At 36.6% G+C, this 15,310-nt stretch overlaps 2 protein-coding genes across 2 annotated transcripts; both read right to left on the bottom strand.

Annotated features, from left to right (window-relative positions):
- Positions 1-1,170: 1,170 nt before the first annotated feature.
- Positions 1,171-10,423, bottom strand: LOC141811464 (uncharacterized). Its single transcript, XM_074699495.1, has 16 exons — positions 10,333-10,423; positions 9,886-9,938; positions 9,251-9,344; positions 8,087-8,265; positions 6,789-6,839; positions 5,900-5,956; positions 4,694-4,814; positions 3,724-3,790; positions 3,614-3,655; positions 3,219-3,324; positions 2,387-2,497; positions 2,236-2,307; positions 2,051-2,152; positions 1,858-1,904; positions 1,708-1,735; positions 1,171-1,569 (listed from the first exon to the last, which is right to left on the bottom strand). The coding sequence occupies exons 2-16, from the start codon at positions 9,901-9,903 to the stop codon at positions 1,492-1,494; spliced, it is 1,173 nt and encodes a 390-aa protein (XP_074555596.1). The 5' UTR covers positions 9,904-9,938; positions 10,333-10,423; the 3' UTR covers positions 1,171-1,491.
- A 3,308-nt stretch (positions 10,424-13,731) lies between these two features.
- On the bottom strand, positions 13,732-15,229 carry LOC141811553 (transcription factor bHLH94-like). Its single transcript, XM_074699575.1, has 3 exons — positions 14,706-15,229; positions 13,916-14,302; positions 13,732-13,836 (listed from the first exon to the last, which is right to left on the bottom strand). The coding sequence occupies exons 1-3, from the start codon at positions 15,162-15,164 to the stop codon at positions 13,732-13,734; spliced, it is 951 nt and encodes a 316-aa protein (XP_074555676.1). The 5' UTR covers positions 15,165-15,229.
- Positions 15,230-15,310: the final 81 nt, after the last annotated feature.

Here is a 15,310-nt window from a genome sequence, read left to right as displayed (position 1 = left end):
GAAAATCATGGAGATTATGATAAGATATATATATAAATGCAAATAAAAGTGTCTTCTACCTAACTAGTTTAGAACACTGGTTAAAACACGTTAGTTAATAATCTTATATTATTAATTTTTAATAAATCTTTTGACCCATTTCTTCTCAGTTTCCAGTACTACTAAAGACGACTCATTCAACGATTTTTAATTTCCTTGGTTGAACTGGTTGCTGCTTTTGGGAACACATTCCTTCATCGTGATAAATTATGATTCCAAGTTTCTACTTTGACGCTGAAAGAGCAGCACTGCAGTCTGCAGAAAGGAGCAAGTGCATGCATGATTCATGAAGCATTCATTCAATGGAGGCTTTATTCACTGCTTCATCGAGGTGCATGATATTGATATGGACAGTCTTAATCCTTTTCTCTTTGCCTTTGTTAAATGCTTAGAAATTAATTAATAAGTTGTGCTGCAGCTACTGCTTAGCTCTGCAACCACGGCAGCCATGAGATGTAATTCTGGATGTCATCGAGCAGACAATTACAAGTGAGTATGTATTCTTAATTTAAAAGTGCCAATAATGTAGTAACAAATTTCACATTTTGTTATAGAAGAGTATGCAAAAGGGACGAGCAATAAAAAAAAAGAATAAATTTATATAATAATTAATCAAAAGCTGCTCCCAGCAAAGTAGATTAATTAAATGCTGTAAAAGAAGTGTAATTGACAGCTCTGTCAAGAAACAATTAATTTAATTAACATGTAATTAATGCTGAGAGGGATTTAATGTGGACAAATTGGCAGCTACACCATTTGGCTGATGATAGAGCATCCCGCAGACCATCCACATGATGCCAAATAAGCTTCTCTCAAAAATTTTGGCTTTGTTAGGTGATCTAATCTTTAAACATAATGGTACGTATGTAGCAATTAATTGTTAGCGTAAACAAATCATTAATTACTTGTCTGAAAGATTATTGTGATGATGCCAGAATATCAGATACATTGTCAAAGTCAAAGAAGAGAAGGGCCATTGGACTTGGTCACAAGCTTGGAGCTCCCAACTTGCAGGATGTTCGGTGTGACAGTGTGGAAATCGACGAGGAACTACTAGGATTTCCTGTTGATTCATAGGAAACAATTGCACAGGTAGAGGATACAAACAATTGTCAAGGCATCTCTCAATGATGCTAATATGGTGTCTGTCTTTCCAGTATTTGCTTCGATCTCATTCTCTAGTTCCTCAGCACTGTTTTACACATACAACTACTGTAGTGTATTCGATGCTATAGTTTAAAGTTTCCCTTCAACCTTTATCCTATGAATTACATGCCCAAGATATTGCCTCTATAATTTGAATTGCTAGCTATGCTATTTTTCAAGTCAAGCAGCACATTAATTCAAAACTTATGCTGCAATCTAAACAATAATCTAAATTGATAAATGTCTCAGAAACTACACCTGCTTGTGGATGCTATGTATCGTAACTTGGCTAATCATGTCATGATGTTAAAGGCAGGAGGAGATGTCGATACCAGCAACCTCCATCGCATTGCAAACCCACTCTGGTACATCACCCTTGGGGAACTGTAAGTAATTTACACAGAAATAACAAATAAATGCATTAAGGAAAAGGAAATAAAAAGAAAAAGAAAGAACTCAAACACAATAATATATTATCGAAAAAAGATACTAGTTTTCACACTGGTTGCAGTGAGAACCAACCTGGGTTTGTAGAAAACCTTGCACAAACCTGTCGAATAGAACAAGAGACTAATAAATTATCCTGACAATTTTTGGTAGTTAAGATTTATAATCATAATTAGGAAAGAAAACTAGTGGCAAGATATACAATACTAGGAGAAGATCACATACTCTGGAAATCGCCCTTCGACTATAGATGTGTGGAGGTTCTTACTAAGCTGCAGGAGGCAACTGACTTCAGTAAAGTAATTCCATCTCAACGTAAGAATTTATAGTGCAATAACAAGTTTATGAGTATTTCGTAAATGTGATGAGAAATATAAGTTGTCTCCAGACAAAAAAAAAAAAAAAAAGAAGCCTTTACCCTCATCATATATGACAAATTATGATAGGATAGTAGCTGGGAACCCATAGCATCTTTTGTGACAAGACTGTGTAAGTAGGCTCGTGTATAGTTTTTACAGACCTGAAAGAAGAGTAAATGAATTTGGTAGACAATAAATGCAAAGTTTAATCAATTTTGCTACTGAACATTTTGAGAAGCCTAACCATGCACGAGCATGTCGGATCAATAGGACGTTCATCATTGGCCATGGCTTGGTTTTTCAACTTCAAGATTCCCTGTGTAGGTAAGGAACTTACATTGTCAAAGAATAGTCAACATTAACAAGAATTATGTATTTTAGTTAGTTAGGCTAACCTCAGGAACCAGAGCTGTGCCGAATCGAGCAGTTCGTGTGGGATATACACAGTCATACATGTCTGCACCTAAAGCACTGCAAACTACAATATCCAGTGGATACCCAACACCCTGGAAAGTATTTTTCATAGCCAAATAGTAAAATAAAGTAATCAGAATGATCAGACACAAATTAAGTCATGCAAATCACAAGAATAAAGTTATCTGTCTCTTTATGATGAAGAAATAGATGCTTGAGCATGCTAATTCAGAATGATGTGCAAGTGGAGGAAGGCCCACCATAATATCATCGACCATGAGATACAATAAAATTAAATTGGTGTTTCCATAGTTCAAAATATCAAACTAATCCATGTCCACCAAAAACAGCAACAAACTGAAACCTCCTTAACCATCCGCTTAGTGCAAAAAGTGGGGCTCCAAAAAAATATCTCAGAAATAATAAAGAATGCATGATGGTGCTCATATTGTAGCATCTTTAAACCTCAAGATATGATACTTGAAGGTCATTGAACAAGTCATATATTGTATCATGAATTTGAGCAAAAGATTATTCAGAGCTGAAAACTGGATATTTTGAAGGTTTGAGATAAAAACAGATCTTCTGACACTTGTTAACAATTAACGGGCAATAAGAAGCACACTGTCACTTCAAACAGTGGTCATCAGCAAACTATACACCCCCATTCAACCAGGAGACGTGCACCAGAATTTTTCTTAGGATCTTTAACAATGGAGCCATATCAGCAGAGTTTTATAAGGTGAAATAACAAGTGTTTTGCCTGTCAGAATTGTTTGGCGATGAAGAAAGAGTATGAGTCCACAACTGTACCATCACATATCGGGGTTTGTCTTCAGGTAGGGAAGCAGTACACTGTGCAACAACACGCCAAAAGGAATCTTTATCTTCACCGCCTGCAAGACCACCAATAGCATAGCTGTCACAATAGGAGGTGACATTAGCCTTCTGTTGCCAGCAAAGTTAAGAAGCATAACTAGTTGAATAATTCAAGCCTAAGCAAGTTGCAAAATAAGTGAAATACTTTCAATCATTATGGGATTAGTCAAATTGATAGTTGCAACTGTACTTCTCATAATGACTAAAATGTTCATTAGTATAGTTGGTTCGGTGATATTTTCCATTAATAAATACTGTTTCTTGAAAGAAACAATCAATGGCAATAATAAAAATCTGAAAGAAACTAAACATGGATGATGTTGGCCTACCCTGGTAAATTGCGGTCCACCAAACCTCTGACACATATATCTCTGGAAATAAAAGCATATTAGTATATTGTTTATTGCTTGTGATTTCTCAAAGACACCATATGACTCACCGCAAAACAGGATCTAATCCTCCTTGCACAATTCCAAATAAATTCTGTACATCAGGTCTCTTATGAGCTGCCCTTAAAAATACCCAGCAGACCAGAAGGAAAATAACAAATTACAAACAGAATGGAAACAATATATTCTGGTCAATGTACTTATTCCAGATGCAAAGATAGATTAATGCACGAGCAAAATACAATTACTACTACAATTTGCCGTTTACAAATTAACCAATTATATGTTACTACTGTTTCTATTGCAATATACCAAAAGTAGCATTAATGACATACTGATCTTAATAGATAGAATAATATATATAGCACAATTCATGGCTTCAAGCTACAATGAAATATCGATGTGTATGTACATTGAAATTTGATTGTAATTCTAAATCCTGTTAACTATTTTGTAACTAGTGATGAATGACACAGAACCTGGCACAATCAAACAACGGATGAATATTTGAAGTGTTGCCTTGTTTCCTAACATATTAAGGAGAATCAGCAAAAAGAAATAGCTGGTGAGATTCAAGTTATCCAATAATGGAATACTAGATTTCCTATCTTCTATGCAAATGAGAAACTTGCAAAATGCTAGGAAAAACTAGCAGCAGCATACACAGAAACACTGGCGACTTTGGTCAAGAGCTAGTACACATGCAAGGACGAAGGGGTCAATGATGTCACAGGGTAGAGGAAGGACGAAACTTATGGAGAGGAGGGGAGTAGAACACATGGAGAGAGAAAGAGTATAGATAACTCTTACACTCCCAAAAATTCTATTAGCCCAACAAAACACATCTAAATCGAACTACCCCCAATATAAACTTAGGTTCAACCTTAAAAGAATATTTAAGAAACACCACAAATAGCATCAAAATGAAGTAGACATAAAATACATTAATTAGACAAAACTCTTTCAATGATAAATGTATTTTGTGCATGAAGGAACCACAAGTAATCAGGTTGTCCATACCGGCTATGCATCTATCAATCCAACGAAGAGTGCGATACATAGCTTCCTCAATGCGTGGACCAGTAATGGTAGTTTTTACAACATCATCAAGTGCCATGATAATATCAGCTCCAATCTTATTCTGCAAATATATATAACACGAAAAGCATAATTTTAAATGTAAACTTGAAGATGATATCAAGCTGAAAGCAATGAGAGTATGTGCCTTTGTAGACATGACAGAATGCAAGAGAGTATAAAGTGGGATGATAATTGGGCAATTATTTCTGCAATTTGTAAGTCCATCAGATTGCTGACTGACAGATAGTCATAGATACTGAAGGTTGTTTAACTTGAATTTCAAGGTGTCATACTTTGTAGCCACTAGATTATAAACTAAATCACAGTGTCTTAGGCTCCTAGCGAGCAAATGTTGGCTGCATGCACATAGTTAGATTACAAACTTTGAGTTCCATGTAGCATGAGTATATGCACAAATATATATGAAGCATTAGTGAAAAAAAAATTGTATATGTAGTCGACATAGGCTAACTCATTTTGCATACAAACTCTTTGACTGCATGTATAAAAGTACCAAAAATATGATAGAATAACTGAATAAGTCTACTGATTGATAGAACAGTGATGACCAACAAGTATATTAATTCCATAGCAAAGATGCTCAAAAGCTTAATTAAGATCCAATGCTACTATCATACAAAAAGGTCACAATGTCATGGCGAACTATGTCATCTGCAAAGTTAAGTGAGCGCAGACTGCTAAATGAGAATGACAGAGTTTCTCTTATTTTTATGCTGTATCACTTGAGGCTATACATGAGGCTCAGGCAATGTCTGTAAAATAATGACAAGGTTAAAATCTGGTTGAGCTCATGTCCTTCTGAGTCATCAATCCAACCTACCCAACAAGAGAGATATACCACTTCCATATATGACCCATGTACAATGCAAATACAACCATTCAGTAGACATAAAACCTACAAAGCATGACCAAAAATGTCAACAACTTAACCCCTTCAGAGAAAAACTTAGAAAAGAAACAGTCAACTATAATGTACTCTAATCAATGGCAAAATACCACTGCATACAATCATAGATAAGTCTAGAAGACCAAATATCAAAAGGCTAGAATCAAACTTAACACTAAAATTAATGCACCTTCAAGGATAATGTTCAAATGCAATAGCAAAGTCCACAGTTTACGTACTTGTATTTGGATAGATTCTTCAGGTGTGAGAAGCATTGGCTTTCCATCAACAGGAGACTGGCATAAAAGGGGAAAACAAATTACAACAGAATAAATCATGAAAAGCTTTTTGACTTCAACAGCATAGGTGGACTATGGTGAGCTAGCACACTACCACAAACAAGTAATAGGATTACTATCTTAGTATAGTTAACGAGATAGTACAAGTACTTAATATCAACATAGCAATAAAAAGAGGCAAAGAAAAACATTATTCATAAAAACTTTGAAGCTGCTGAGAAGATACACAAATCAGAGTTCATATTCCTCACAATTTTTTTACATAATTTCTAAAGCCCATGTGTTACAAGAATTTCAGATCCTTGAATATCTTCATAAGTTTGTAGTATGGGTTTCTCCAGAATCCATATACAGATTAAATATGTCCTGCCTGAGTGATATTTTGCATTGTAACTCATAGAACCTAAAAGTGCTAAACGCATCTTTCAAACAAATATCCAGATTCTGACTCTAAAATAGTGGATTTTTGGAGTGAGGTTTGGATAGTGGAATTCTGTGGGCAAGATTTCTTAGGCAGGATATTAATTTAAAGATGTTTGGCTATATGCCTATGAGATTTCAGTACCAAATGGTTCTGAATACCTCAATGTGTATTGAGTAGCAACTTAAGAAGTCATTCCATACGTTATCCATAATGATTAAGAGATAATCAACCACATCACTACAAGTTCTATGTTTTTGCATTAACCTACAGAGTCCATACTCATTATAGTACTTTACATGGATAAATCATGATAACAATTCTCATGCTGGATTAAGAATCAATTAACAAATAGGCATTGGCATCCAAGTAAAAATACATGATTATCATGTAACTTTTAATTGTCACCTGAAATGTAACACCTTGTTCCGTAATATCGGCCAAATGCAATAGTGAAACCTGGAGAGAAAAAAAAGTACATTAATCATACAGTTGAAATATCAAATCCAACAGAGTCAAACTAAATTTATAAAGTGAAATGCATATTCTGCCATATCATGAACTAGAAGTGAAATTTGACAAAGCAACTAGCAATAGTCCTCAGAATAATCTGGACCAGTCTACTGCTTGTCCAAGGAGAAATATCTAGTAACCCTTTGAACACTGGATCAGACAAAATTCCTTATGTTCTAGAATACTTAAAAAGTCAATTCTTTTGAAGGCTGCATGTTTTAATGTCATAGTACCATTCAAAATATCCAATTAATCAATGGTCCATAAGTTGAAGAGTTCTGGGAAGCCAGTCATACCTTAAGTTTGAATGCTGTGCAATCAGATACAAAGTTTCAATATCAAAGCTTTGTAGGTTTAACATTCACTGCCATTATAGAGTAATTGTTGTCAAACAGAAACATGCAAATGTAGCATAAACTCATAGTGAAATCAAGCTGGTTTCAGCATGGATGAATGGATATTCAAGCAAGATTAACATGTAAAAAACGCTAAGGATATGTTCACGTAGACAAATATTACTATGCTTTAGACTATTGCTACTTAAATAGTTAAATTTTAACAACTAATCCGAACTGTTTTAAATTAGGAAATACAAAATTGCATCTTGCTGAATGGGCATGTTGGTAGCCTTCATTATTATAAATTTTCATGGATGCTTAATTGAATCATTAGGGAATGAAAAAAAAATCGATCATATTAACGTCATGGAGGAATAAGACTATATTAATATTACTAAGTATAGCTTTACATAGATTTCAAGGAAGGGAAGAAATGCAAGTAGCTGACACCCAAATAGTTGGGAAACAAATTATTGGTAGTTGTATCATGATCACTTAGTCCTATTTAAAGAGTCCTTACAAACTAGAAAATAAAATTACATTTATCTTTGCAAAACAAACTTTATTTAGGTAAATCACTAATTACAAAAAGAACAGGTGGAGAGTTTCATTAGGCCCAAGCAGGTACGCAAAAAATTCATGAGCATGATCTTAATTATACTTCTCATTACTAGTTATAATAACGTTAAAAATGATTTGAATAGAATGCTCTTGTAACTTGGAACAGGTTCTAATATTTAAGGATGCATGAAAATCATATGAATAAACATGTAAATAAACACAAGATGCAATGGTAGATCAAAGAAACCAAATAGGATTCAAAAGCATATGATATTGTTTCAACATCTTAACTACCATTTGAAAACCACCCGAGTCTGTAAGCAGTGCTCTTTTCCAGTTCATGAATTTGTGAAGACCACCCAACTCATCTATCAGCTCAGCACCAGGACGCAAAGCAAGGTGGTAGGTATTACCAAGTATTATTTGGCAGCCAATTTCCTCCAGTTGAATATTAGTAAGACCCTTTATTGTACCTAAAAGTCAATTGAAAAACATAGACAAATATATGATACTAATTACCATATGTCACATATCTTTTATACACCAAACAGGATACTGTCACAGAGCTCAATATTGTGCCATAAATGGATGACACCCTCAATATAAATCTTTTACTGGTATTGTATCCTCCAAACTAGAACCTCTGTCACAGATCATTACCAGCAGTAGCACTCTTAACCTTGTGCTGGACAATGAATTTATTGAATGACATGGAAGCAAGATTTAGTTGTTATGCTTTACTAATCTATTTTGGTACCAAATTAATCTTCAAAGGGAGACAAGTTGCAGAGTTAGAATCAAGTTTTGTTTTAGTAAATATTTGATTTCCAGACAGTATATTCTCCCCACAAAATGATCCTGTATTTCTAAAGTCAAATTTGACTACAATTTACTATGGGTAATTGGGGTTGCTAGTAACTACCCATTACTAGGTTTGTTTCAAAAGAAAGGAGAAATTGGACTGAGAATTATCTAGAACCAGAAAATAGCAGAAGATTTCATACTAAAGTCTTCCACTTCCTCTACATAAATAGCTTATGAATCATGCACCTTAATCGGTGAGCAAATTCATTCAACTCTGAGAAGAAAAGGAGATATGAAGAACTAGAAACTACAAGAGAACACAGTGCAATACCATAAAGAGACGCATAAAGGCTCCAACACAATCCAATATAAAATTGAGAAATACAATCAAACCTTAATGGGGACTTAACAGAAAAGAAATTTTTAGAACAAAAAAATCTCAAATCAGATAAAATTAGAGTCAACTATAACAGGGGCAATAAGGAATTCACTTCACTACCTTAAAGCATCTTACCGCAAGTTATGTCTAATCTAGCTGAAAAAGATATCTACACTAATATCATTTGAAGTTAAATGCAGGAAAAAGAAAAATTATACAAGGATGTCTACATTAATATCATTTGAAGTTAAATGCAGGAAAAAGAAAAACCATACCTTGAGTCCCAACGGGCATAAAAAGTGGTGTCTGACATATAAAGTGAGGAAGTGTTAACTGTGCTGCACGAGCTCTATTAAACTTTCCCAACACCTGAAAATATAGAAAAAATTTTGCAGGTCTGCTCTCAATGAAACATAGACTAAAAATGAATAGGCAGCTCTATGTTTGAGCACTGATTTGATAAAGAAAGGATGCTGGGAGAGCATGCATAAAAATGATGCATTCAAGATAATTATCAACCGATAACATTGGGCCAAATCAGTTGTAACTATTATCCTATGATAGTTATCTAAGACCAAGCTCGTAAAGATTCAAACTCCTGAAATTCAAAGCAACCAATAAGCATATTTTCTTGGACCACCAGAAAATAATTATTGACTCTATACTGAAAAGAGTAGCCAAAGATTTGATCATACTGACTTTCCTATTAAAAAATCCTTATGAATATTATGGGTAAATATAAACATAAATATTTTTCCCATAATCATCAACAAGATTAATAGGAGATTCTACCTCTAGGCATACAAAATTCATCTCGATTATAGTATTGAACAACATTGTCAACTACTGAGTAATATGAGTGACAGAACGCCATGGCGTAACAAACACAGGTATATGTATATCGTTGTACCTCAAACTTAAGTGCCATTTGCAGATTAAAACAAACACGCAGAAGGCTTCAATCTGCAACAAAATTTCAAGTAGTTAGCACATGAAGATGCATCGAGCAAAGTAGCTTGTGATCCTAAAATTGGAAGAAAAAACAAACAGATCATTGTAAAAACATATTTTTCTATGTTCGTTGCACGGAGGTAAACTAAAGAAAGCAACGAAATCCAAAACCGCATTGCAAAATCAGAACAAATAAACAGAGTATTACCTTACATCAGCAATCAGTCAATTTTAATTAATTTCGGATATAAATGGACCAAAAAAAGGAATAATAAAAAAAAACTGAATTTCTTTTCAAATTTTCAACAAAAAAAATCAGAAACATTATCGATCCGCCAATTATCAAATGCGAGTCCAAGAGAGGAGGGATCGATAAGGCTTCGAATAGCTGATGCGCAATCCAAACCTTTTGGAAAACGACGATGGAACGAGCAGGGAAGCGCCCTCGCTTTGCCTCCCCTCTTCCCGGCGGGACTTTGAAGTCCCCTTGCGGCGGCCAAAGCGAGCGAGAGAAGGGATTCCTTTTGCGAACAACGGCTCCGTATTCACACTTGTGGTGCGCCGTGGGAGGGGCATCTGGACCGTTCCTTCCGAGATTAACGTTTCTGATTAACCTGACTGATGTCTCGGTCGCCGGCCCATTATATCTGGAAAAGTCAACGACAGACCAAGGAACAAGATTCGGGTCGGTCGATTCTATTTAAGGAAAAAATAATCATTTCGCCCTTCCATAAATTATCTTATTTTTCAAAACATTCTCAAATTTTATAAATCATCAAAATGCCTCAGCCTTCAATCCTTCATCATTTCATCCTCCAATCTCACGGTCCTGTTATACGAAGCAGTCGCGTCAACTTCTTGGGTGCAAAGTAATAGAATTAAAAAAGCAATCCCTGGTGGTACCTTTCAGAACTTCTCCCAGTTTCTGATTCACTGATTAGAACAATGAATGAATGGTCATTTTATTTGTTCCATTTGTTTTAAGGAGGTAAACTTTTGAGCGACGATTAACTCAGAAACTCTTCTCCAAAGTAAGTGGTTCAATTTGTTTGTTGGTTGTATTCTCAAAGTATTATTGATGCAGATTTTGGAATCAAATTGCCCAAAACAATGAATTGATCGGACCACAAATTATTAAGATGGGCTAGTCCTGCAATGGGCTGTCTGGCTGGCCACGCCGGTGCCCACAGAATTGTCCATGGACGTTGGCAAGAAAGAACCACAGAACCTTTAGGTTTTACTGCGTCTTCCACCGTTGGCAAAGCAGACAATCTTGCAGGTACACGAACAGGTAGAACAGAACGCTATTTATAATCCAAATGTCTTGTCTTTCCTTAGAGAAGATGGTCCTTGCCCTGTTCCCAGTTCATTTTGCTTTTTTATGGGTCAGTGCATATGTACATCTGGAAACTTGATGCAATCGCCCAACTGCTTCGCTTGTTTTGTCCAATAAGTGCAGTTCTTACATTTACCACCATATCTTCACCTCGATGCAGTAGTTTGTCTTATTGGTTAACATCTTTCAACTTACTTCGCTGTTGATTTTGTCATTGTTCTTAAGACAATGTTTCTTGGTCTGGGTGACACTGACCCTATCTTATTGTTGCTTATCGGTCAGTTTTCTCAGATTTGTGTAAGCGACAGAATATGACTGCTCCTTTTCATGTGTTCTTGATTTTTGTGCCTTGTGTATTAAAAAAGAAAAAAGGAATTTGATTGTTTCGACATAAGAGTTTTGGTGAAAAGAGTTCGGAAGCTAGTTCTTCCTTTTGTAACAATTAGCTGAGCCCATGTTGTCCTGTATAGCATAAAGCCTGGTTCTGATAGTTCAAATATCGTTTTCATGTTTAGGACCATTATGGGGATCAGATACTGTGTGAATTATGGGGATCACCTCTAATCTAGCTTATAACTGCACTAATTAGAGGTGATTAATGTATCTCGATTGTGGATTTTGCTACATAGAAGTCCATTTGTAAATTTAGAGTTATTGGGAAATCTTTTCCTTTTGATGCTGAATAGGCTAGGAATGAACATGACTAAGAGGAGATGTTGCAAATATAAAATGACTATTTTCAACAGCTTCAGAAGCAATTGTTGCAAATATAGATCTCTCTTTGGCACTCATCATCATCCTTCAAATGAGCAATGTGATATTTTTTTTCCTCCTGAGAGAGGGATTTTCTGATTTATATGTTCCTCAGTATATAATATAGCAAATAACAAGGAATAGAATATAAGTCCCAGCTATCTGGGTTCAGCTGCATAGCTATTTGTTTTTTCAGGCTATATTTAAATACAATTCCATTAATCTAATTTTGCATTTTTCATTGCAAGTGGCACCATGTCCTTCCAAATATCCTTTCAAAACAATCAGATTGTGAACCTCACAACCATTCAGACAGCACTAAAGGTATATCCAATATTTCTTTTGGTCTGATCTTGGAGATTTAATTGATGCATCAGTTTTTGGTCTTTTTATCTGGACCACCCTGTGAGAGATTCCTTTTGAACTGCCAGCACACTGGGCTGGCTGAGCATAAGAATTCTCAGATTCAAAACTTTCAATGCCTTGAACAGTTTGAAATTCAGATTTTGAAGCACTAATTCTAGCCATTCGTATGATCTATACTATATAGGCCATAATAAATCTCTCTAGAATGACTCTGATGAGAACTAACAGTAGGTTTACTTGCATAATAATAGCTTCTAGACAAAAATCCCTTAAATCTCTGCACCAATTTAGGAATAACATCAGATGGAAAAGTTCTACGTCTAATATATTATATTTAAATGGTAAGAATGACTAGTAATTTTTTGTTTCTTCGAGTAAAAGATAGTATTAGTACGAAGTAGAAAGGCTTTTATGTTCAGTAAATGTTATTTTTCACATTTGCTACTTTGTTTAAGTTAGAACTCGCAACAATTATCAAAATTTCAAACTCTTAGCTCACTGCAGCACTCAACTTGTTTATGCAGAATCAGTGCCATGAAAGATGCCAATGTACAGGACAAATGCTCAGAGTACTTGACTTACAGAAAGGTTCACTGCTATTGAGAGATCCTTTTCTCCACTTTGCAAGGAAGAATATCATCAAATATATATAAAGGTTGGAACTTGTGAGATTTTCTTGCATGTTTAGTCGATTTATAAAGTCAATTATTGGTTCATTAGCCAATAAAATGATTGACTGAGTTTGGGACTGCCAATAAGTGTCCTGGAATAGTAGTGTGAGATCCTGTTACCAAAGACTTCCTGCCTTCTACCAGACCATGGAGGGCGGATCGATCACCAAGTTTTTCACCTTTAAATCCTTGATTCTAAGACCAGACAGAGGCCGTCTTCCCAAGATGTGGACCAATGGTATGTAGATAAGGAGTTATACGACACCTGTAACTCAGAACGTTCATCCTTTCAAGTCGACGTTTGAAGCTCATGGGAACCCAACACAACTGGCCACCCTGTTCATTCCTATCGGCACGCTGAGATAACTCCCAACAAGAGACAAGGTAGCTTTTTTGCAAAGTGATCGAATTGCTTCCTCTTTGGGCTATACATACTATTCAGTTGTTGTCCGTTAGCTCTTAGTTTTAGTGAGCTCTTACATCAGGTACAGCGCCAGTTGACGGAGAGCTTTGGCTAAGCTTCTCTAGGATTGAGCACATTTAAGCTCAGTTTTCACATTGATCAAAAGAGTTCCTTTTTCACATTCCAAATGTTTCGGACAAGTTCAGCAAAACAGGAATCCTGAACAAGCATTTGGAGCTAAACTACTACATTAAAGATATTGTCCTAAAAACAAAGCTACATGGTACGGTCTAAGGCATCCTCCCTTTGAATCTTTCCAAGTAGTTGATGGACTGCTGTTGCAATCTCGTCCGCTGAAGCTAATTGGCATTCATTTTCCACCTGCAGAATTCACAACTCGATCCATTAACTGCATGCCCGCATCGGTAGTAGCCAAAGAGTACAATAGGCCTACATGTACCTTTAGGCTAAAGGAATAAAAGACTATCTCATGAATGGTGGTGACATTGAGGTGAAGCGTGGTCAGATTGAGGTTCTGCAATCCTACCACCAACCTCAGCAGCTGCTTTGGTCGCCGCGGTGAGAGGACCTTGAGGTTGGCATGGCAGTCCACCATAGAGACGTCTATGTCTGCCGCAGGCACCATAGTCTCGCTGGTTTTCTCATCGCTGGTGAACTTTGCGCGTCGGGAAGAGTCGGATGAGCACTGGGCGAAGGTGAACAGATCAGCAAAGGGAGCAGAACCAGCTCGCTGCTTGATTCTTTTGTGAGCTTCCAGAGTCTGTACTAGCTTTTCGAGCTCCTTGACGAAATTTATCGCCCCTCCAATTATGGATGCTTGATCACTCTGTCCAAGAAGAATTCAACATGCTTTTAAGCTTGAACAGTTAGCAAATTTATGGTGAAGCACAGGGCCCGTCAGATGTGCGTGCCTATATGTGGGGTTAGCTATCATGAACAGATGGTGGTGACAGCATCAAGCAAGTTCCTGGAACTGTGCACGAATTCTGTTCAAGAATGCACGAGACCTTTGGCCTTAATTACTAACAGAAACAATAAGAATGTCACGATTTTGTTTTGTCTACTGCTGGATGACAGTAAGAATCTTTGCAACGTAAGAGATCAAAGAACACAAACTATTATTGTTCTCCCTGGAAAACCGGCCTCAATATGCGTTTTGAGGAAGGGATTAGAGATGACTTTAATCCTATTTGCAGTTAAATTAAACAGAAGGAGAGATAGAAGCAAACCTTGGCCACATAGGAGGCCGGCATGAGTGACCTGAGCACAGCAAGGTACTCGTTCATCTGTTTCCTCCGGTTGCGCTCCACCGCAATGTGAGTCATCCTTTGATTTTCCACCTCCTCCTGGTTCTTCTGGCTCCTCCACCGCTGCCTCTTTCTCCGGCCTACCCCGGACCTCAGTTTGGCATTGATGGCATCATCAGTGGCATAGGTCTCCAGCGATGAGAATTTGTCAACAATTTGCACCATCGAGGAGCAAGAGGTGCCCAAAGCCGCATTTTGTTCTAGTCCTCTGCCACCTTGATCACCTGCATTGCCTTCAAGCAACACAACCCCACTCTTATCATCTTCTTCCCCTGCTCCACCACCGAAGTCACAGCCCCAGAACTCCTCTCCAGTGCTGAACAACTCCTTCATGGTGTAACCAAAGAGGTCTTGAAGGAAGACTACAGTTTGCAGTGCCATGTTTCTGCAAGTAGAGCACTATGGAGGAGGACTCAGGGTTAACATACAGAAAAACCAAAAGAAGCTTTCTTCCATGGGAGGATGGGAAGGAGTAGCTGGTGAAGTAGTAGGCTTTAAAGGCCTCAGTGAAAGAGAACAGAACAAGG

The sequence above is a fragment of the Curcuma longa genome, chromosome 17, assembly GCF_044706935.1.
Source record: "Curcuma longa cultivar G26 ecotype Majalengka, Jawa Barat chromosome 17, ITB_CL_G26_1.1, whole genome shotgun sequence".
In the NCBI taxonomy this organism is placed as follows: domain Eukaryota; kingdom Viridiplantae; phylum Streptophyta; class Magnoliopsida; order Zingiberales; family Zingiberaceae; genus Curcuma; species Curcuma longa.
The sequence above is the reverse complement of the archived record's forward strand: the minus strand, read 5'-3'. Positions and strand labels throughout refer to the sequence as shown.

Excerpts from the sequence above, each read along its gene's own strand:
- LOC141811553 (XM_074699575.1), bottom strand. The coding sequence starts at position 15,164 with ATGGCACTGCAAACTGTAGTCTTCCTTCAAGACCTCTTTGGTTACACC. Across the intron at positions 14,303-14,705 it reads CGGCCTCCTATGTGGCCAAG|AGTGATCAAGCATCCATAAT; the intron begins GTTTGCTTCTAT and ends CTTCTTGGACAG. Across the intron at positions 13,837-13,915 it reads TTTATTCCTTTAGCCTAAAG|GTGGAAAATGAATGCCAATT; the intron begins GTACATGTAGGC and ends TGAATTCTGCAG.
- LOC141811464 (XM_074699495.1), bottom strand. Across the intron at positions 5,957-6,788 it reads AACAAGGTGTTACATTTCAG|TCTCCTGTTGATGGAAAGCC; the intron begins GTGACAATTAAA and ends CTTTTATGCCAG. Across the intron at positions 2,498-3,218 it reads ACAAACCCCGATATGTGATG|GGTGTTGGGTATCCACTGGA; the intron begins GTACAGTTGTGG and ends AATACTTTCCAG.